Source organism: Cynocephalus volans, chromosome 5 (genome assembly GCF_027409185.1).
Source record: "Cynocephalus volans isolate mCynVol1 chromosome 5, mCynVol1.pri, whole genome shotgun sequence".
Taxonomy (NCBI): domain Eukaryota; kingdom Metazoa; phylum Chordata; class Mammalia; order Dermoptera; family Cynocephalidae; genus Cynocephalus; species Cynocephalus volans.
Genome location: NC_084464.1, coordinates 53,065,279 through 53,087,691, shown reverse-complemented (window position 1 = coordinate 53,087,691; position 22,413 = coordinate 53,065,279). Strand labels below are relative to the sequence as shown.

General features: G+C 51.4%; 1 protein-coding gene across 1 annotated transcript; it reads left to right on the top strand.

Moving 5' to 3' along the window:
• Nucleotides 1-14,329: 14,329 nt before the first annotated feature.
• On the top strand, nt 14,330-22,148 carry PGC (progastricsin). Its single transcript, XM_063097813.1, has 9 exons — nt 14,330-14,388; nt 15,887-16,037; nt 16,445-16,562; nt 17,355-17,473; nt 17,875-18,074; nt 19,375-19,497; nt 20,071-20,218; nt 21,008-21,106; nt 21,996-22,148. Exons 1-9 carry the CDS (start codon nt 14,330-14,332, stop codon nt 22,146-22,148), a joined length of 1,170 nt encoding a protein of 389 aa, XP_062953883.1.
• Nucleotides 22,149-22,413: the final 265 nt, after the last annotated feature.

Sequence of the window (22,413 nt, the reverse complement as noted above, 5' to 3'; positions counted from 1 at the left end):
GCCTAGAGCCTCCTGAGCCCATTATCAGTGTTTGGTTTGGGGCTTTTGGATCAGGCCCGGTTCCTGCTCCTTATCTGGGACCTGGTGATTAGATTCTTTGGCCTTTGATGTGCCCGAGTCTGGACACCAGCCTCTCCCCTCTGCCACCCAATCCCCAAACCCCAGCACTTCCCATTCCCACACCCTAAGAGACCCAATCTGGGGCCAAGTCTAGCTCAGCCCAAACAACTCCTCCCCATGGCCTCTCTTATCTGTGCTGTCTCCTGCTGCTGCCACAAAGCTCCCACAGGGTCTCAGAAGGACCAGGGCACAGGAGCATGGGTTCTTGGGCCCTTTAGGGGCCCTTTAGGTCAGGCATGAGGGCTTAAAGGGGAGACTAGTCAAGAACAGGAGGGAGTCCCCAGAGGTTCCTAGCCCCCACTGCCAAGTAAGCCATGCTCTCTGGGGAAGACATGGAGGGAGGCTGCGCAGATCCGTGGGGGACCCCATGATGGATGGGCCTGATGTCAGATATCTCATGCTAATGTTGGACCACTTGTCCTCATTTCTGCCTTGGGAAATACAATCATCATGTAGCTGCTTTCCTCACCCAGGCCCAGACACAGCGATGGGAAGAGGTCCTGGGCTGTCACTCAGTGAAGGCTTAGAGGGAACAGGGGTGGCAGAGGCCTGGGCAAGCCTGCTAGTCCTCTCCAGTGGGGAGGAAGTAGAGCAGGAGGAGGGAAGGGAGGGAAGAGACGTGGGAGGCTTCCTTCCCACTGTCTTCGAGGAAGGTGTGGCTGTGCTGTGGAAACATGCACGGATGCCTCTCTGCGGCACAGGAGCTCATGTGCAGCTGGTGGGCTACATACAAGGGTATATCCATGCAAGCTTGTGCCTGCATGTGCATGTATGTTTGTGCATATTTACATCACGACAGTGTATGCATAGGGCCCTTTCAGCATTTCACATCACAAGGCAGGGCACACCTATGTGCATGCATAAAGCACTAGAAAGCCTTATTATCTGAACTGCATTCTGATTTATTTGGTCCTAGTCAGTTGCATTGAAAAAAATCCTTGTCAGGATCTACTTGATTGGCTTCATGACCCACTAATGGGATGAGATGTGCCATTTGAAAGACCCTGTGCATGAGAGGTCAGCACAGAGTGAGCTGGGCAAAGGGTTTCCTTATGATTGGATGTGTGACACGTGGAGAGTAGGGGAGGCTCTGAAGTTACACTCATCTCCTGGCAGGCCCCCGGTAGGTCCCCCGCCCTCTTTGGGCCTCATGCCACCTTGTGCACAGTGTGGCCACACACTACGGTTCTTGGGTTCCACCCAACTCATCCTGTCCCAGGGTCTCACACTCAGCTAACTTGCAGCCTTTCCCCTGGGGCCTCTCCCAGGCCCCCTTCTCCCCAACAACCAGTGCAGACCCTCCCCCAGCCCACATTGCCCCCTCTCTCTCTGGCCTGGATCTTTCCCCCAGCTTTCTTCAGGGCTGTTCCTGCTTTCCTATTCCTTCCCCAATAAAGGTCCATCTACCCTGACCCTGACCTGCTGCTTCCTGGGTTCGTGGCTGGGGCTGGAGTGAGGTCTCTCCCTCCAGCTCAGAGCAGCCTTGAAGAAGAGGCAGAAGCTGCCCATGAGCAAGTGGCTGCTCCTCACCCTCACTGGCCTCCACTTCTCTGGAGGGCTGCTCAGCGGCAGGGTCAGGGGGGTGGACAGGCATGGGGGGAAGAGGTGATGAGGAAAGGGAGTGTCCCTCAGGCCTGGTCTTGAGAGATACCGAAGTTCAAGAGTCTCTTCCTTCCCTGGATCCAGGCCCAGCTTTGCAGCAGTTCAGAAATCCTCCTCTTGGGCTGGCCTGTGGCTCACTCCGGAGAGTGCGGTGCTGATAACACCAAGGCCCCGGGTTCGGATCCCATATAGGGATGGCCGGTTGGCTCATTGGGTGAGCGTGGTGCTGACAACACAAGTCAAGGGTTGAGATCCCCTTACTGGTCATCTTTTAAAAAAAAAAAAAAAAAAAAAGAAAAGAAATCCTCCTCTTGTACCCCCAAGCTCAACCCTGTCTCCCCACTGAATCCCTCCTTGATGGCAGCAAAAGGTGACTAAAAAAAATAAGCCAACAAAACTATGTCCCACCTCAGTCTCTGGCCTCATGCTAACCTTGGCTGGAGAAAGCCTTGACTTGTGGTGGGCTGAATATAACAGAAATTGAGCTGTGAGAGAAATCAGCTTAACTCCTACCTTCCTGCTAAAGAAATAAAAGACTATGAGGCAGACATTGTAGGAGAAGGGGCTACTCTCCGACTTCCTGAACAAACACCTGCCTGACCTGGCCAGCGATGATCTCAACCAACTCCATCAGCCATGAGCTCCTGGCCAACTAAACAGATAAGAGTGGGACAAGCTCTGCCCACCTTCCTGTCACCACCCAGCTCCTTACAGGGGTAGCTAATTTGCTGCTGTGACACCAAAGCTGGCATTAAGTTACAAGGAATTCATAGCCCTGGCCTCAGAGAGCCCCAGTCTGAGGGTAGCTACCTTAAAGACTCAAGACAGTAGAGAGGTCATCTGTAAGGGTCAGAGCCAGACTCTGTGGGACCTGCTGTAAGTTTGGGCCAAGAGGTTAGGGGTCACTCTGGGCCTGGGGACCAACTTTCCCTCAGTGACTAAATATTCCCCCCAAATGTATTACTGTGGCCAGATCAGTTTGGGGACCTCCCTCAGAACTTTATGATCCTCTTTGACATGAGCTTGGCAAACCTGGGGATGCCCTCTGTCTCCTGTGAATGCCTGGCCTGCTGTGAGTGTCCACCCAGAGCCCAGAAGAGGGGTGGCTCAGCCATGAGGAGGGTGCCCAGAGCTTGGGGGAGAAAGCAGTCCCTCAAGTGAGCAATAAGGCAGCATTCTTGCCCTCCTGAAGTTTATGATCTCCCCAGAAAGGCAAGGTGCAAACATGAGGGACAGCAGCAAACATTACGAGCTGTGTGTTTCCAGGGCACCCAGTATGGCATCGGAGAGGGGACCCCTCAGAGGGCTGGGTATTCAGGGGGGCTCCACGGAGGAGGCAGGGTGGGAGGAGCCGGCAGAATTGGATGAGGGGAGGGGAAAGGAGAGAGCACCAGGCAGGAGGAGCCACAGGAGCAAGTGTGGCCCTCATCTCAACATTTAGGAGAAGCATAGGGACCAGGGTGGGGTCTAGGTCACTGCAGGGACAAAGAGGGGCTAATGTGGGAGTGAAGAGGGAGAAAAGGAGTGTCCATATCTCGCTCCCGACAGTCAAGCACATGCACTTCCAGCCCAACGTGTCCTCTGCTCCTACCTGGGGGGGAGTCTAGCTTCCTCTCTGCTGAGGGAGGCTGCTGGGTCCTGGTTCTCCTGAACCCCCAAGAGCATTCGCCTCCTCTCTGGGGGGCAGAACTAGTGCTTGGCCATCAGCAGCCAGAAGTTTAGCCTAAGCCACACAGAGCTGGGAACCACCTCGGAGAGAGTTCACTGTGGCGATGGGATTGTGAGCCTGTCCTACTCTTCCATCTCTGCAGCTGGGGCTGCCCCAGTCATGGGCGGCCTTATTAAGTGGAACCTGATCCCCGAGCCTGTGGTCAGCTCTTATGTCAGGAGGTGAGATGCCCCTGCTGCCTGTAGCTTCTTCCTCTGCTCCTCAAATTGTCAGTCCATTTCTGGACAGGGGCTTCTGGAGAACTGGCCTGAAGCCTAGCACCAAGCCAGGGACTCTGGGGGTACAAGAGAAGCAGAAGGGTGACACGGGGGGACAGGCCTGCTAGGTTGACTCAGAGTGGACCCCAGAAATTGGGGTCCAGCCACCCTGCAGCTGTCTCCTCCTGAGTCTTACTCTGTCTTGGTTCACAGCCAACAGGAAGCTGCCGCTGTGGAAGAAGACACTTTTGGGCTGTGAACAGTTGGCTATACACAGGCGAGCCCTACTGGAGCTCTGTGGTTGCCCAGTGTGACTAGCAGATCACCTTCCAGGGGTGGCTGGGCTCAAATCCCATCCTCCCACTAGTAGAGGAGGACTGGGGGCTTCCTCTGGGAAGAATAGAGAGCTTTCCCCAGCCTAGGGCAGACCTGGAGACTGGACCAGGCTCTAAGAGAGAGCCTGTGTGGAGGCTGGGGAAGGGATGGCATGACCTCTGACCTTTGGTGACTCCTCCTGAAGGTCGTTCATAGGGGACCGGGCCACTGTCTGGTGCTCCCAGGACTTCCTGACCATCCTGGACACAGGCACCTTCCCAATCACTGTCCCTCAGAAGATCTTTGGTCAGCTGATGCAGCTCACTGGGGTCCCGGGGAACAGCCCAGGAGAGGTAAGCTCCGCAGCCTGCTGTTACTAGGAAGTTGAAGGGCACTGACCTGAGGGGCTCCTTCCAAATTCTGGCCTCTGTAGGTTTGCATGTCATTTCCCTGCCAGCTGCTTAATGCCAGATGCACCGAGATCTCCTTGACCAGCCGCCATCCCTGCACCCCTCTCCATCAAAGGTTCTCCCTGCAACAGCCCTTTCCTGATATTTCTGTCCAAGATGGCTCTGCCTGCTTGGACTCCATCTTGGTGTCTTCATTGGTATTTTAATCTGGAATGAGGATATATCTGCAGTGGTGACAGGGGGAGGGGAGATTGGGAGGTTGAGGGATCAGGTGGGAAGAATTAGGGGCAGAATGGATTTCTGAGCTATGGGACTGGCCACTTCCATCCTGGGAGCCCTGGATGGAGTAGATTCTGACTGCCTTATTTTTCCTCTAATATGTTACCAACTGCAGCAGTGGCCGGAGCCTGCCCGCCATCACCTTCAACATCAGTGGCATCAAACTCCCTCTGCTGAGTCCTGAGAACCTCATCCCTGTGTCTCTCTCTCTCTTCCATGCCCCTTTCCTACCTGGGATAGGGGATATGCCAGTAGTGACAGGTGTAGGGGAGACCCAGTTTCTAGCCCTTGGAGTCCTAGGATGTCAGATTTAGAAAAGATCTTAAAGATCATTTTATCAACCTCTCCAACAAAAATAATATGAGGAACCCCCATTTATCTAGAATTTTCTGACATGTAGTATGTGTAGTTGTTGACATCCAGTCTGCCTGCATTGGGATATTTATTCTAATACTTGTAAGCTTTGTGACCTTAGGCAAGTCACTTGGATTCTCTGAGTCTCTATTTCCTCATCTGTAAAATAGGGACAATACAGTGTTTACCTATAAGGTCCTTATAAGATGTAATGGATTGGTAGACATCAAGTGTTTAGAACAGTGCCAGGCACATGTTTAGCACTCTGTAAGCACTGGTTGTTAGTTCTGGTGTTGGCCTTGTGCTAAGGACTCTTTAAATCTTCCCGATAGTCCTGGAAGGAGGTACCACCATCATTCCCACAGGTGGGTCACCCAAGTCCCTTCTTAAACCTGAGACTTGGCACTTACTACCTGTGGAGTGTCCATTTGCCCAAAATGAAGGGTTAAAGCCAAAGCAAGAGGTATGATAGTCAGTATGTCCCCTTCAGGTTATTCAAACCTCCAAAGTTGGTGGGCCACCCCTTCTTCTCTCCCAGACTTTGATCCTGCCTCTTATTAACAAACATGCACGGAGCATCCTTGTGCGCTCACCAGGGGACACGGAGGAAGAAAGAGGCACCACACTGCTCTCAAAGTATTTGTGATCAATTGCTTACATGTGACATGACAGCTAGGAGTGCAAGATTGTGCATGTGTGCGCACACGTGCATGTGCGCATGTGCTAAATACCACACAGATCAGTGCTTTTCAAATTGCAGTTTGCAACACAGACAGTAAAAATCACTTTAGTAAGGGCTGACCCATGGCTCACTTGGGAGAGTTTGTGCTGATAACACACCAAGGCCACGGGTTCGGATCCCTATATAGGGATGGCCAGTTAGATCACTTCGGAGAGCATGGTGCTGACACCACCAAGTCAATGGTTAAAATCCCCTTACCGGTCATCTTAAAAAAAAAAGAAAATCACTTTAGTAGATTGGAACCAGCAGTTTAGAAACAATGAAATAGAATAGAAAATATTATGTTCTATGCATGAGAATTTTTTTTTGGGGGGGGGGAGGCTTTGTTAATTATATATTCTATTCTGTATGTATAGAGTTATTGTGTAAAATATATTTCTAACCATGGGTTGTGATCACAAAAGCCTCAAGGCCTCGGCTCGGGCTGGTGGCCTCTGCATCACCCTGTGGGCCCTCTCACTCCTATGCTGTAGCCTCTCTGGCCTCACCATTTCATCTTCCACACCTCAGGCTCTTTGCATGTGCTGGTCCATCTGCCAAAAAATGTTCTTTTCTCAGTCTCTCCATCTGCCTGACTTGTATTCATCATGCAGAACTCAGCAATGGGTCACATTATTCTCCTCCCCCAACTGATGAGAAAACTGAAACTCAGAGAGGTCAAATGACTTGCCCAGTGTCACACAGCTAGCCAGAGTTGGGCTGGAATTTGAACCCAGGCTCCTCTGACTTCAGAGCTAAGGTTCTTTCCTTAACCCAGTGAGACTTGTCTGCTGACAGCCGTAGTCCTTTTCCTCCAGGTCAGTGTTGGGTAACCGCTTCATGGGGTTTCAGCGTGTGTACCTGCCCTTGGAGAGCAACCGGCCCATGTAGCTCCTTGGTGAAATCTTCCTGAGGGTCTCTTACTACATCTGTGACATGGGCATCAACAGGGTGGGCCTGGCCACTGCTATGTACACTGGGTCTGCCTCTCTTCCTGGTCTGAGGGGACCCCTGCCTCTCTAGGTCTCTGGGTCTCACAGAAGTTGGGGAGACCAAATCTTTCACTCTTTCAGCCAAATCCTCCTTCTTATTGCTGAGATCTGTAAGAAACCAAATACAGTAGCTCTGTAGGCTTTGGCTTGGGGGACAAAACAGTGGCCAGGTAGTTGAATAAGGGGTCAGGTCAGTCTGACATTCATATCCACTCAGTATAGGTCAGTGGGTCCCAAATTTAAGTCATTCAAACACTACCTTATGATCTTTATGTTAACTGTGCATAGCCACTAGGAATCCACTGATGTGGGGAGTGGCAGGAGAGGGTGTGCCAAGTGTCACTGCCAGCTCTCTAGCTTCTGCAAGGTACCATTTCTGGAGACGGGGGCAGTAGCTAGGAGGGACGTTGAGAGGCACTGACTGGGCCGGCAGTGTGGACAGAGCCATGGACATGACACGACAACAACTGACCTGTGCTCACAGTTGTCCTGCCTGTCAAATGGAGATGGCCAGCCCTGGACTGTGCCTTGGCAGGGGGACAGACTGGCTGTTCCTGGCTGGACTTCATGATCTAGGAGACTGCCCCTCACCCTGGGGTCCAGGGCTGGGGAGGAGGCAGGAGGAGAAATCTAACACCTACAGACATCAGGGACACTTGGGTCACTGCAGGCTCTCCCCGTCCCCATGGTGCCTAGCCTAGGAGAAAAGCTCAAGGAAGCAAGGATTTCAGGCTGCAATTCTGCTGCTTCCTGATGTTCCTCGGTTCGGAGCCCTTCTTTGGCCTTGTTTTAACCTGCTGTGTCTATGAAATCATGGTGTGATGCATCTGTTCTATATTTGTGCTAAAACGTATTATAATAAATAAGTGCCTACTCAAAGAAGAACATTCATCCTCATTTCACCTAAAGTCTCCTCTGCTTCTCTGCCATTGTGAGCAACACCATGGCTGGCGAATGTGTGGTCTTCCCAGCAGCCTGAGATTCCTGAGAGTGGGCCCTGCCTCCTCCTGTGCCTTTAGGGTTCTCTGAGGACAAGTGTTCTGTCTCCTTCTCTCCCTTCTCCTCCTTCTCCTCTCTCTTCTTATTCTTCTTTTAAAAATGTGGTTTTGCAAAACATTTTATTGAAGTCTACTACACCTACAGAAAGGTGTGCCTGTCAGGAATACAGCTCTCTGACTTCTCACGGATTGAACATACCCACATAACTGGTAAGCAGATCAAGAAACAGAATACTAACAGCACTCCCCAAAGGGTCTTTTTCCTTTTCACCCCCTGCCTCCAGCCACCTGCCCAATTCAATGAAAAAGATTCAGTGCTGGCTGGTTAGCTCAGTTGGTTAGAATGTTAGACAGTGGTGCTGATAACACAGAAAGCTTGGGCTCCATCCCTGTGCCAGCCAGTGGGGGGAAAAAAAAAGATTCAGACCCAGTTGATAGTGGGGGCTGGCTCTGTGCTGGCACTTTCATTTTCGTGGACTTACTGAATTGTTGCAACAGGGCAGATACTATTATCTCATTTACAGTCAAGAAAACTCAGGCTCGGGAAGGGCGAGTGGGTTTGGATCCCCGTACTGGCCAGCCACCAAAAACAAAACAATTGAAAAAAAAAAAAAGGGCAAGTGAATTATCAGGGTCAAAGAATCAATAAGTGGTGAAGATTGGTCTTCTAGAGACAAGTTAATCGCACGTTGCGTCACATCTGGTATGTGCAAAGAGGGGTGAGTGAAGAATGGGAAGCAGGGTCCATACGTCATCAAAAATAAATCTGCAAGGACACCACTCGAGGCTATTTGCCCAGAAACACCTCTTACTTCTTCTGGGGACTACTCCAGGTCACACTCTCCAGTCCATACTCTCCTGAGGGAGCGGCAGGTCCTTACCTGATCCTACCTGCTGCCACAGTTGCCTGGTCCAGGAGTGGGCACCTGACCTGAGATGGGCCAATCAGAGAACTTTCCTGGGAATTTTGTTTTCACTCTTTATGGAGATAAAACTCAGCTGCTGTTGGTCAGTTACATGGAGAAAGCCAACCTACAGGGGGAAAGTGAGACAGACAGGAAGCAAGAATAAGAAACAGTGTATGGGTCTCCTAGGAGTGTTTGGATCCAAATCCTAGTTGATCCTGAGGCTTCACTGTATCCCTCCCCTTCCTGCAGCTGGGTTGCTCTGTGACTTTGATTTTTTTTCATTCTTTGACCCTGACAATGACTCTCTGTCCACCCAATACATCCCCCTTTCCACCAAAGTCAGACAAGCAAGCAGTTGTCTGCAAGTAAAGGTAAGCTAGTCAACAGACCAGAGAAAAAACAATCAGTCTGTTTATCCACTCATACACACAGAGATCTACTCCCAGATGTCTGAGATACAGACAGATAAAATGGACTCCTCAGTAGAATGGGGATAAGGCAGCCTATCTTGTCAGATTGTTGTGAGGGATGCATGATTAAACAGATGTAGAGCACTCTGCCCAGCACACCCTCAGTGATGGAATATTTTGGCAGGGGAGGAAGAGTGCATTTTGAAACCTTGAGTTTAGTTCTTCCTTACAGTAGACTCCTAATAAACGTGGAAGGAATGGTAGAAATACAAAATCACCATTAGGCAGGCTGGATAGCTCACTTGGGAGAGAGTGGTGCTGAGAACACCGAAGTCAAGGGTCCACATCCCCTTACTGGCCAGCCACCAAAAAAAAAAAAAAAAAGAAAAGAAAAAGAAAAATCACCATTAGGCAAATACCACTGTAATAACTGCTGCAGGCAAGAACCATTCGCGGATGTTAAAATTAGTGGGCAGAAGAATGATGAGAAACAGGATACTTGCATAGTCTGAAATTATCTCCCCAGATGATATTTATTATTTACCAAGGGAAAAAATAGAAACTGTACAATAGAGAAACCTGGTAGAACCTCAACCCAACCAAGCAATCAAGGTTAAATTACCAGTAATGCGCTGGCTGGCTAGCTCAGTTGGTTAGAGCACAGCTTTATAACACCAAGGTCATGGGTTTGGGTCACAAGTTCGGATCCTGAAACTGGCCAGCCACCAAAAAGCATCACAAAAAAAATTAGCAGTAATAAGACAAATCAGCATCGTGTATATCCTGATAATGGTGCAATGAGAAGGGTACATCACCTCTGTGGCGTTCTTCCCCCAAATGCATGCCCTCAATCTAATCATGAGAAAACATCAGAATAACCTAAATTGAGGGGCATTCTACAAAATAACTGATCAGTACTCTTTAAAAGTAGCAAGGTCATGAGAGACAAAGAAAAACTGAGGAACTGTCACAGTTTGGAGGAGACTAAAAAGACATGAAAATTATATTTAATGTGGAAAACTAGATTGAATCCTGGACCAGAAAAAGGACATTAGTGGAAAAACTGATGAAATTTAAAATTAGGTCTGTAGATTTCTTAATAGTATTATGTCAGGGTTAATTTCCTGGGTTTGATAATTGTGCTGTGATTATTATGTAAAATGTTAACATTAGGGGTTGCTGGATAAAAGGTATACGGGAACTTTCTGTACTATGTTTGCAACTTTTCCGTAAATCTAGAACTATGTCAAAATAAAAATGAAAAAGCATAAATCCATGAACTTGAAAAAAAAATCTCAGGTCCAGTATGTACCCAATAGGTTTGGTTGAACTAATGGTGTAAGTATAAAACACATATACAAAATTTAAAGAAACCAAGACAATAGCTGAAACTTTAACTACAAATTCATGTAGACAGCTGCCAAAGACTTAAGGTTTATAGAATACTTGTCCCCAAAGCTGAGGCGACAAGCTCAGGGGTTAGAACACATGGGGAAAACTCAGATCCCTGGCCCAATCTCACAGCCACCGCAAGAGACTCCCCCTACCAGTATTTCCCAAGAGGTGCTCCTTTAGCCTCTGCTTGAATGACTCTGATAATGGGGAGCTGACTACTCTACTCCTCTGGATGATTTTTGGTTTGTGAGCCCAAGTGCTATTGATAGCAATGAGGAATTGGACTCTGAATAGGGCCAAGTAATCCCAGCTACCACGAAGATAAAGCACCGCACAGCCACCGAAAGTGATAAGAATGTGGCCCATTCTAATGCAGGAAAATGTGTTCATGCAGTAACTAACTCTAAGTGTCAAGAGCAGAACAGAAGTTACATTTGCAAACTGATCACAGCTACGTTAAAACCTGAATGAATATGTTAAGAGCTGGAAGTTAATTTAGAAAGGTATAAATGGTTATAGTTTCAAGTTGCCTTGATTTAAAAAAAACTGATATATGTATAGAATTTTAAATGGATTTCAGTATCCACAATTTTTAAAAATGCCCTCCACTAAAGGGCTTGGGGATTATTATTTTATGATTGATTAAGAATGGCTGCATGGAGCACTAGATTGGGAAAGATTCTAAGGCCTTCCCTTAGAATGTGGGAAAAATTGATTAGTGATGTCTTCCATGGGTGAAGGATTAGCAGTGGCAGTGTGCATGCTATGTAATTGCCACTTCTTCTGGAGACACTCCCAGCTCCTAGTGTCACTTTAATAGACCTTCTGAAAGATGGGTTTGTGCTGTTTAAGGAGCACAGGAAGAGACCTCTTCTTTGAGTTAAAAGCTGTAGGATTTGGGACAAGTCACTGGGACATAAGATGGTATGAAGTAAGTACCATAAGGGGAAGAAAAGCAAAGCTCTCCACAATAGGGGTCAGTTTGAGAGGAGGTGGGCACAACAGGGGGGACTTTGTGACATTTGTACTGGGTCTTGAAGGATGAGATTTTGCAGGTGGATATACTTGGGAAGGGTATTTCAGATGGAGGGCACAGCATGGATAAAGGCACGGAGGTTGGAAAATAACAGACTTCCTTGGGAGAAAGCAAGGAGTGTGCATAGGTTAGTAGTACAAGATGAGCTTGGAAATGTAGGATGGGACCAGACTCAATGTGTCCTGAAGGCCAAGGTGACAAGTTTGGATTTTATTTTAGTTAGCCAGTGGGGGTGGGGATTGATGAGTATTGAGGCAGGTGATGCTTAGAGGAAATGAGACTCAAGGGTGATGAGAAAATGCCTCCTTCCTGGGAGACGACCACCATGAGGGGGGTCTCAGGTACTGGATTTTGAGAAGATTCCTTTGGGATGTGGGGTGGAAATCTGAGAAGCCCCATCGAGAACAATCCCATGGGCTCCATCTACTCTATTCAGAAGTTCCTGAGCTCTGGGCCAGGCTCAGGGATGCAGAAGCCTCAATCTCTGCTGTCTAGGAGCTTCTAGGCTATGGAGAGAAGAAACATACCCCTGGGAAACAACTAGAGACTGACCCCAGACAGTGTGAGATCCAGCACCAAGGGGAGCACACAGCTGAGTGTGCAGTGTTTAGGGTTAGAAGACGAACTCAGATGGGAGCCAGCAGGTCAGGCTTCCTCCGAACTTGATCAGAAGCCTCCATACTTGGCAGCAGGTGGCCCTGGATGACGTCTGATGTGACCTCAGGCTACGCAGATCCCTGACTCCTGGAAGAGAGGCCTTGATAGAGGGAGGAGTTTGACACACAGAAAGGAGAAAGTGGGCTTTCCAGATATGGGGGGTGGGGCAGGACAGGGGCAAGAGAGGACTTGGGATGCCTGGGCACCCCGACGAGACTGGCTGAGTTGTCAGAAGATCAGGTTGGGTAGGCAGGGGCTGCAACCCCAGGGCCTGACAACCAAGCAGGGATGCCCTGGCTTGGTGCAGTAGGCCAGGGATGTCAGAAGGGATGTGGTGTGACCAGGGTTGGGAAAGGTTAGCCTGGCAGCTGCCAGACTCCTGAGGTCCTACCAGATAAGGACAGGGTCCCTGGAGGCACATGAGGGGAGTCTGGTAGGCCTCAAGACCTAGGGTAATCCACGGAGTCTGCTACCTTCATAAAATTTGGGAAAATTTCAAGGGCTGTACAACTTTCTTTTGCTTGTTTTTCCAAATCTGGGGATCCCCTACCCCAGGGAAGGCATCTCTACCTTGCCTTCTACCTTAGAGTCTAGTGTATCTCAGGACTGTAGGGAAAAATGGGCAGAGTTGGCCTTGGGACACAATCAGGAAGGGACCTCCCTCGCTGTGCCGGGTCCCTCCCTGCCTTCCTCCATTACAGGGCCCTGGGAAGTTCCAGGGCTCTGGCTGGGCAGTGGGTGACAGTGGCCAGAGCGGAAAATCCCTCACTGGCTGGATGATATCAGTGTTTGGTAGGTCTGGTCTTGGCCTTCTACCTGGGGCCTGAGGACGTAACAAACCTGCCTGGAGCCCTGAGTTCGGGTTACAAGGTAGCAGAGAGGATGCTGGCAGGGGGACTGCTTTCACTCACCCCCAATGGAGAGCTTTTCTGGGCCAGGTTAGTGGGCATTGGGCCAGCTCCAGGTCACTTCAGGCAATGAGAAGCTTGTAGCTGGGAAGTGGGGTGGGGGTGGGTGGTGGCGAGGGGTAGCGATGGAGTGTGGGGATGAGGGACAGTATAAATTAGATTTGGGTGGCAGAAAAAGGGCTTGGGAGAGGGTAATGGTGAGCACAAGGAGAACTCAAGATGGGCAGAAGTGCAACGGGATGGGAGGAAAGAGACGATGCAGAACAGAAACAAGGGGCAGATGGCAGACGTGTCCCCTGCTCTCATGCCCCTGCTCCAAGCCTCCCTTCTAGTCTAGTATGAGGGGCACAGCCAGAAGCCAGCAGAGCTTATTCTGTGATTGTGACCTGAGCACTTGCTGAATTATGATGAGAATTTCTCCAAATGCCCTGTTTGACCTTGAAAGCCTCTGAAGCTGCACTAAATAGCTCTGACTTGAGCCCTGGGCATCCCAGCGCCACCACCAGCATCAGCACTACTGAACCACTGTCAGCACCGCCCTCACCACCACCAGTATCATAACCATCATCACCCCGGCTACTGAACTCTTAATCCCCCAGACACAAGGGTTTGGGGGTGCTGGGAACCAGGACTTGAGTCAGACCTCCAAGTGCATCACCTACAGATCAGCAGTTCTCAGTGATTTTGCCCCCTGCTCCCCGACCGAGGACATTTGGCAATGCCTGGAGACATTTTTGATTGTCACAACTGGGGGATTGATTGCTCCTGGCATCTAATAGGTAGAGGCCAGGATTGCTGCTAAGCATTCTACAGTGCACAGGACAGCGCCCATGACAAAGAATTATTTGTTCCAAAATGTCAGTAGTGCCGAGGTTGAGAACCCCTGCCTATAGATCCTATGCCCTCACTCTGGCTCTACCTTTTTCCATCCCTCACCTCAAAATGCCCACATCGTGCCTCCGGTTCCCAGACGAGAAGTCATCTTTGCCACACCATCTTACGGTCACTTTGTTCTCCTTCTCGCTCACATCTCCTGGCCTCCACTGCTTGTATCTAAAAGTCAATAAGATGAAAAGTCTGTTGTGGTCACCCTGAAGAAGGAAAAACACACGGAAACAACTGATACGTGGAACACAGGGTACACCCTGGGTTGGGGTCATGTTTGCCCAGGGCAGGAAGGCAGGACATGGGCTAGATCCCGGGGGTATAAAGGAAGGAGGCGCACTTAGGTCTTCACTCCACTGTGACTGCAGAACTTGGAGTGGCTTTTCCTCTGTGGCCAGCTGGGAACCGGCATCATGAAGTGGATGGCAGTGGCCTTGGTCTGCCTCCAGCTCTTGGAGGCATCAGTGGTCAAGTGAGTCTGGGGCCTGGCTGCTGGTGCAGGGCACCTAGGTGGGAGCCTGGAGCCCTGCAAGGGGCAGCCTGGCCTGGGAACACGCCACCTGTCCCTCTCTTACCTGTAGAAAGTCTCCCTTTGCTGGTGTTGGACAGGACTCAGGGGCGGGAGAAGACATAGGTCATGCCTTCAGGAAACTTCCAGTCAAAAGAAAAAGCACAGTCCTTTCCTCCAACTGACCTGAAAAAATTAACCTAAAACCAAGAGAGTAGGGAGGACTACTGTCCAAGCAGCCCCCGAATGGTGGGTATGGTTTCTTCCCACAGAAAGGAACCATCTTTTCTGGAGAAGGGATAAAATAATCCTTCCTAAAAATTTCCTTAAGGCCCCAAATTTACTGGCAGATGCCAAAATCATCTAAGCAGAGATACCAGTCAGTGTAAATCTCTGCACCCTGAGGTGTCAGGAGAAAACCTACAGAGTGGGTGGCATAGCTCTCAGGGCATCAGGAGGGCTCCCACGCTGCCACACTGCCTACTAGTCCACCATTAAAGGGTATCCGTAGGTGAAGAGCTGGCTCTTTTCAGAAACTTATTCTGATATGCAAATTCGGTAGAGGTGGTCAGCATGAAGCAGCTATCATGCTTCACAGCTCAGTGTGAAGGGGTTTAGTGGAGAATTTCTGGAGAACACAGGGTCCAGAGGGAACGGAGATTAAGATGAGGAAAGAACTGAAAGAAGCAGGAATTCTGGAACCCAGAGCAAGGCCAGGTGGACCTGCAGAGACCCCTTAAGCAATGGTGGCAAGCAAATCTAGGAAGAAGACACCCAGGTGGGTGACTCTGCCCATGGAGACCAGGACAGAAACCATGGTCCTTAAATTCCAGCTCCAGAGCTGATCTGGGCTCCAGACCATCCAGGCCAACTTCCCGGTGGTCCTGGTGTCCCGCAAGAGCAGGGATAGGCCCCAGGCCACACAATTAGCAGTGGGGACAGAACTAGGACCCTGTCTCTTGAGTCCCACCTAGTGCTGTTCCCCTTACTCCATGCTCCATCAAGTCCAGCTGGTGCCAGGCATCTGAGGGCCATCATAGGAAAGGACTCTCTTTGGGACAAACTTTGAAATCTTTTTAAAAAATGTACACATGCTTGAAAAGTCCCTGTCCCCTTCCTGGGAAGGTATTTGTGGATATTTGCGAGCCAATGAGCGAGGCAGTAGGAGGACCCTTGAGATGGGGTGAAGGCACGCTTGGGTGAAGTTGTTTTCTGAATCTTGGAGCAAGTGCTGAGAAGAGTTCTGAAAGAAAGAGAAGAAGAGGGCTAGAGAGAGAGTGAGAGGCACAGAGACAGAAACAGACTGAGACAGGGACTGGGGAGACAGAGAAAGACACACACAGCAACAGACACAGGGCGACAGAGTGACAGGGAGATTGATGCACACAGTTAAAGATATGGAGAGAGAAGACTAGAAGAGAGGAAGGGGCGGGCCCTGCCCTGACACACAGCCCTTCTGTAGAGTCCCCCTGATGAAGCTGAAGTCTGTTCGTGAGACCATGAAGGAGAAGGGCTTACTGGGGGAGTTCCTGAGGACCCACAAGTATGACCCTGCTCAGAAGTACCACTTCAGCGACTTCAGCGTGGCCTATGAGCCTATGGCCTACATGGATGTGAGTCCAGACCCGCCCCAGGAGTATCTCTCTCCCTGATGCCAAAGGCTGAGGGCCAGGCGGGGCGTGGGCTGCACCCCTCTTCCCTGACCCTTACTCTGCCCCTGTGGCCTGCTCCCTTCTTTCAGTCCTGACAGCCTGGACCTCACTGCCTGTGCGTGACTGGCCAGAGCGTGGGGGGATGTCCTTGCTGACCTGGCAGTCAAGCTCACAGAGACCTTTGTGGCTGCCCTGGGCAGGAATGGACTGAGGGTCTGTGGGTTCTGGGCAGGTATGGAGAGAAGACTCGGGCCCCTGCTTCTAGTGTAGGCTGTAGGGCAGGGACTGGTCCCTTTCTGCTCTGGCCCTGGAGAAACCTGGGTCCCTGGATTCCTCCAGAGCTAACAGCCTTCCCCATGGCCCCCCAGGCTGCCTACTTTGGTGAGATTAGCATCGGGACTCCACCCCAGAATTTCCTGGTCCTTTTTGACACCGGCTCCTCCAACTTGTGGGTGCCCTCTATCTACTGCCAAAGCCAGGCCTGCAGTGAGTGCTGGACTGGGCAGGGAGGGGCAGTGGGTGGGACAGGGCACTGATGCCCTCCGGGTAGGGCCAGGCCTCAGGAGGGATTGCTGAGGGGAGCTCAGTCCTGGGCAGGACCAGGCACTTGTGCAGGGTCACAGAGCATGTCCAAGCCACAGAGAAGAGGCTGGCTGTGCAGCAGGGTGGCTCCTTTGTTGTCCCTGCTGGCCAGTACATATCCCATCGTTTATGCCAGCCCATCTCACCCCACCCCATTTTATTCCACTCTACCCCATTCTGTTCACTCTGGGCAATGCCATTTCATTCCACGTGAAAAATCTCCATTCCATTCCATCCCAATCTTTCCACAACATTCTATTCTACTCCACTCCACTATTTACTAAGTTCTCACTGAGTGTCTCTAAGGGACATGACAGAACAATATAGGATGGGGTCCCCATCCTGCAGTGGTTTGTTCACTTTCTAAGCATTTCCCTGGTCCCTACTGAAGCCTTGGGGTTTGGGTCGTGACACCCATGGCCCAAGGGGTCTCTCGTTGGCCCCACCTTATGCTATCTCAGGATCCTGGAGGGTTGGGGGAATGCTGGGCTACCCTGAGGCCCATTTGCTCCTCCATCTGTCAGAAAGGGTTTGGGGGCCAAGGCTGGCCACCTCCTGACTCGGTGGCTGGGGGATGCTGAGGCCCTAGGATGTGAGCACAGGCTGAGTGAGGGGCTGAGGTGGGAGCCCCGCAGGCCTGAGAGCCGGGCAGCCTCCCCTCAACAGCCTGCCTTCCTGCCTCCACCCTCCCTGCAGACAGCCACTCCCGCTTCAACCCCAGCCAGTCCTCCACCTACTCCACCAACGGGCAGACCTTCTCCCTGCAGTATGGCAGCGGCAGCCTGACTGGCTTCTTCGGCTATGACACTCTGACTGTGAGTAGCTGCTGCGTGCTGCTCCCCAGCCCAGGATGTGGGGAATGCAAGCCAGGACTCTGAGCTGGATGGGGAGAAGTAGATGGAGACCCTGAAACACGATGGAGATGCCAGTGCCCTGGTGTACAGGACAGGAAGTCGGTGCAGGAGGGGCTCGTTCATTCACTCCTCAAGCATTTGCTGAGGGCATGCATGTGCCAGGCACTGGGGACACCATGATGAACAAGACATGGTCCTTTTCTTAAGGAGCCTGGAGCCTGGTAATTCCAGAAGAGAGAGATGAGGTCGGGGAGGCATGCTGCGGTAGTCAGGGAAGGCTAATTGAGGGGTCTCTGCGGGGACCTGAGGGAGGTAGGTGGAATCAGTCTTGTCACCTCTCCTCCTTTGTGTCCACCCTCCAGGTCCAGAGCATCCAGGTCCCTGACCAGGAGTTTGGCCTGAGTGAGAATGAGCCGGGTACCAATTTTTTCTACACACAGTTTGATGGCATCATGGGCATGGCCTACTCTGACCTGTCCATGGGTGGGGCCACCACAGCCTTGCACGGCATGCTGCGGGAGGGCGCCCTCACCAGCGAGGTCTTCAGCTTCTACCTCAGCAAGTGAGGAACCACCCGCGGGTCCGTGGCTCCTGTCCCACTCCCCCTGCAGCCCTGGACAACTGAGGCACAATGCTCTCGGGTTTGGGGGTCTCCCAGCAGGCATCTGGCTCTAGCCTGTTCTGGGCCCTTCCTTCCTGGGCTTATGAATCCTCCCCAATTCCCACTCCTGTGTCTATCCCCAGGCCACTCTGACTTTGCATTCCTTGAGAAGACAGAATCGCTCCCACTTCCAGGTGGACTTGGCTTTGAGTGCTGCTGCTCTGATTCTCCCCACCTCCTGGAATTGCCTCCTGCCAGGGCCCCAGCTCACTTCCTGCAAATGTTTTTTTACCTGTACACCTCTTTTGTATAGCAACCTATTGCTTCATCTCCTTTGATCTATTGTTCTGGCTTGGTCCTGGAGTCTTCTGGTCTAGATGCACCACTGACTCCTAACAAGTTGTTAGTCTTACCAACAAACATGAGCAAACAGTCATTTAGTGCAAATGGGCTCCAATCCTAGTGGTGGGTGGGAGTGAGTGGCCTGGGACTGACTTTTTCTTTTTCCTTTTCAGAATTAGCCAACCACCTTCTAGAGACAGTTAGCATCTACTCTCTGTGGCTTAATCACTTGAGCCCAACTTTCAACAATATCACCCCGTACTAATGTTGCTGACTTACTCTCTGCCTCTGTTTACAATTACTCTGCATGTCAGCTTTGGGGCACCCAGTCCCACTCTCCAGCTACCAGGGGAGGCCCTGGAACAAACGCGTAATGTCCTTCCTTCCCCTCCACCAAGGCCCCACCTCTTTCCAATCCCCAGAAGAAAAGGAACCAGGTGGGCCTGGCTGGGGCTCCTGGTGACACTTCCACCACTGGTATGAAGGGGAAGACAGAAGACAGTGGAGTGGGGCAGGGTGGGAGGACCAGCAACTAGCGGCTCCTCCAGAGGCAGGACACCATGGGGAAATGGCATTCCGGAGCCGGAGGCACTGGGAATTCTCAGAGGCCCATCCAGGAAGCCCCAGTCTAAGGTGGAGACACAGCCCCGTCCTCAGGGAGCCCCAGTCTGAGGGGAGACACAGCCCCGTCCTCAGGGAGCCCCGGTCTGAGGGGGAGACACAGCCCTGTCCTCGGGGAGCCCCAGTCTGAGGGGGAGACACAGCCCTGTCCTCGGGGAGCCCCAGTCTGAGGGGGAGACACAGCCCTGTCCTCGGGGAGCCCCAGTCTGGAGCCAGAGAAGGAGGTGTTTCCTTCTGAAGGTGACAACTCCCTTTTCTACGGACACTCCCTAACTTATCCTCCCTTTGTCTCTTGCAGGCAGCAGGGCTCTCAGGATGGGGGAGCGGTCATTTTCGGGGGTGTAGACAACAGTCTGTTCACGGGGCAGATCTACTGGGCCCCTGTCACCCAGGAGCTCTACTGGCAGATTGCCATTGAGGAGTGAGTCTGTGGGGGGGGGCCTGGGGATGTGGCACTTCCTTGGAGCAGGCCTCGAGGCACCCCATGTCACACATACTCAGGCACTGCTTGGACAGGGGTGCCGGGGGGGATGCAGAGGATCCGTGAGGCCCCCACAAAGGTACAGTGTCAAAACCCTGCTCAGTCTATAAAAGAGGGGTGGGGTGGAGAAAACACGGAGGAGTGGGACTTGGAATCCCAAACATAAGAGACCCTAGAGTCCAACCCCACTGGTTTACAGATTAGAAACTGGGGTGAGCATAGGTACTAATTTGCTTGAAGTCCTTACGGTGAATCAGTGACCCTTTGAGTGTTTCTAGAAGCTTTCTTGAAACTTTTTAGAACTAGATCCCATGCCCATTTATGTGGCCTTGCATAGACTTTGGTATGGTGTGACACAGGGGAATAGCTGGTTTGACCTCTGCAGAGTCCTTACGTTCCCTAACTACACCTTGATTTAGTGGCTATAGCTGTTTCTCCCTCATCAGTGGGGAAAGCCCACCCCTGGCTGCCCTGGGTTGGTAGGGTGCTGAAGCTGCCCCTCTCATCATTCAGGTTCCTCATTGGTGACGAGGCCTCTGGCTGGTGCTCTGAGGGCTGCCAGGCCATTGTGGATACAGGCACCTCTTTGCTCACCGTGCCCCAGCAGTACATGAGTGCCCTCCTGCATGCCACAGGTGCCCAGGAGGCGGAGTATGGAGAGGTGCGTCTGGTGGGGTATCCCCTTCCCCAGGAGAGGCCAGCCTACATGCATTTATGGCTTCTCCTGGGAACACAAGAATAGCCTAATCATGGCCTCCTTGCCTCTTGCTGCCCAAGGAACCAGAGGTGGGGAACCTGGGACAACTAGGGCTGGGGGCAGAATGGGAGCCTGGAAGCTGTTTCAACTGGGGCTAAGATGCTTGTGCTGAGGGGATATGGGAGGTTATTATTAGGCAAGAATTTCTTCTGAGCTGCAGTCACTCCGAGGAAACAGATTAAACAATTGCTGGGCTTTGGGGTAAGAGCAAAATAACTGGAATGTTGGGCTAAGCAAGTGAGTGACAAGGGTTAACCCTTTATTTACACCTCTCTCACCTCCACAGGGCCATGCACCCCTGCCCCTCTGTCCTAAGTCCAGCGAAGGGCTTGCCTAATTAACCCATTCCCACTAACTTTGGGGGACCAAAGGGGCGCACTTTCTATATATCTGTGTGATTTAAAAGGATGCTTGCAAAGAAAGGGCAGAGATTCAATCTCATAGGGGGAATTCAGGCAAGAGGAATGTTTTTGGGTTGGGGAGATTTTCGGGTCTCCCCAAATCCCACCCACCCTATATGAATCCCCATGTGTAATGCCGATGGTAACTACATAGGACTTTCCCTTGAAGCAGCATCATCCAGTCCAAAAGCAGGCTTGGGGCTCAGGCTTGGCAGCTGGGGGCTGAGATGGCAGGGCTGGTGAGGACTCTCAGTAGGAGATGAGGCAAGCTGGGACCTGTTCCTCTCTGCAGTTTCTTGTGAACTGTAACAACATACAGAACCTGCCCACCTTCACTTTCATCATCAATGGTGTGCAGTTCCCTCTGCCACCCTCTGCCTACATCCTCAGCGTAAGTACTGGTCCCTGCTGGCTGAGCCACCATGGTTGGGGGTGGGTTGATGGGGTGGGGAGTGAGAAATGCTCAGCTTCCTTACCTTGTGCCATTTTCTGACCCCATGCAGATTTATTTCCCCTACTCATTGATTCTAAACCCCCTTCTCTGGAATAAGGCTATGAAATAGAAGAGTGTCATCTGTTTTCAATTATTATTATTAATTAGCAAGGACATGTTCTGGGCTCTTGGTTGAGCACTTACTAGAGCCAGCCACTGTGCCAAGCACTTTTTTTTTTTTTTTTTTCTTTTTTGTGACCAGCACTCAGCCAGTGAGTGCACCGGCCAGTCCTATATAGGATCCGAACCCGCGGCGGGAGCGTCGCTGCGCTCCCAGCGCCGCACTCTCCCGAGTGCGCCACGGGCTCGGCCCCACTGTGCCAAGCACTTTGCCTATGCAATCCCGCTTAATTGTCACAACATTCGATGAGGCAGATATTCATTTCTGTTTTACAAATGAAAACTTGGAGGTTCAGAGAGGTAAAGTAACTGACCCAAGGCTACATAGCTAGTCAGGGTGAAGCTAAGGTTTGAATCCAAGTTGATCTGGCTCCAAGGCTTAACCACTAGGCTGACCTGCTCCAAACTGGGGGTGAGAGGGAGGCCCGTGGGAAGAGAAACTTCCCACCATGGAGAAAAGAGACCCTGCAGAGGACCACTGCAGCTGGATTTCACCTATTCCAGAAACCCCTCCCCTCAGCCCCTGCTCTGGGGGCTCAGCTGACCTGTGAACCCTCAAGGGCAGAGACCCTGGCTCATTTGTTCCCCTGGCCCAGGACTCAGGGCTGAGCAGTGCCCTGTCCACGTGTGAGCAAATGAATGAGTGCTGCCTTTCTGTGTTGAGCAGAACAATGGCTACTGCACCGTGGGAGTTGAGCCCACCTACCTGTCCTCCCAGAGCAGCCAGCCCCTGTGGATCCTCGGGGACATCTTCCTCAGATCCTACTATTCCGTCTTTGACATGGGCAACAACAGGGTGGGCTTTGCCACTGTGGCCTAGACTTGCTGCCTGGACACCTGGGCTCACTTCTTCCTCTCGGCACCCCACTCTGTGCGGGGTTCTTTCTGTACTTCCCCTCTGGATTAAGCCTTCTTTTCTGGACTTTCTCTGATAATAAACAGTCTCCATGTTGGCCAGCCTGTTGTTTCTGGAGCCGAGTTGTGACCTACAATGTGTTCCTGGTCTCAGGGAACGGGGAGAAAAAGTCAGGGCAAACTGGACTCTGAGACACCACATCCTCCTGAGTGGAAATGAGGTTTTCTGG

Bases quoted from the DNA above. Each gene is read 5' to 3' on its own strand.
- PGC (XM_063097813.1), top strand. From the start codon at position 14,330: ATGAAGTGGATGGCAGTGGCCTTGGTCTGCCTCCAGCTCTTGGAGGCA. The intron at 14,389-15,886 runs GTGAGTCTGGGG...GCCCTTCTGTAG, and splicing joins TTGGAGGCATCAGTGGTCAA to AGTCCCCCTGATGAAGCTGA. The intron at 16,563-17,354 runs GTGAGTGCTGGA...CCCTCCCTGCAG, and splicing joins CTGCCAAAGCCAGGCCTGCA to ACAGCCACTCCCGCTTCAAC.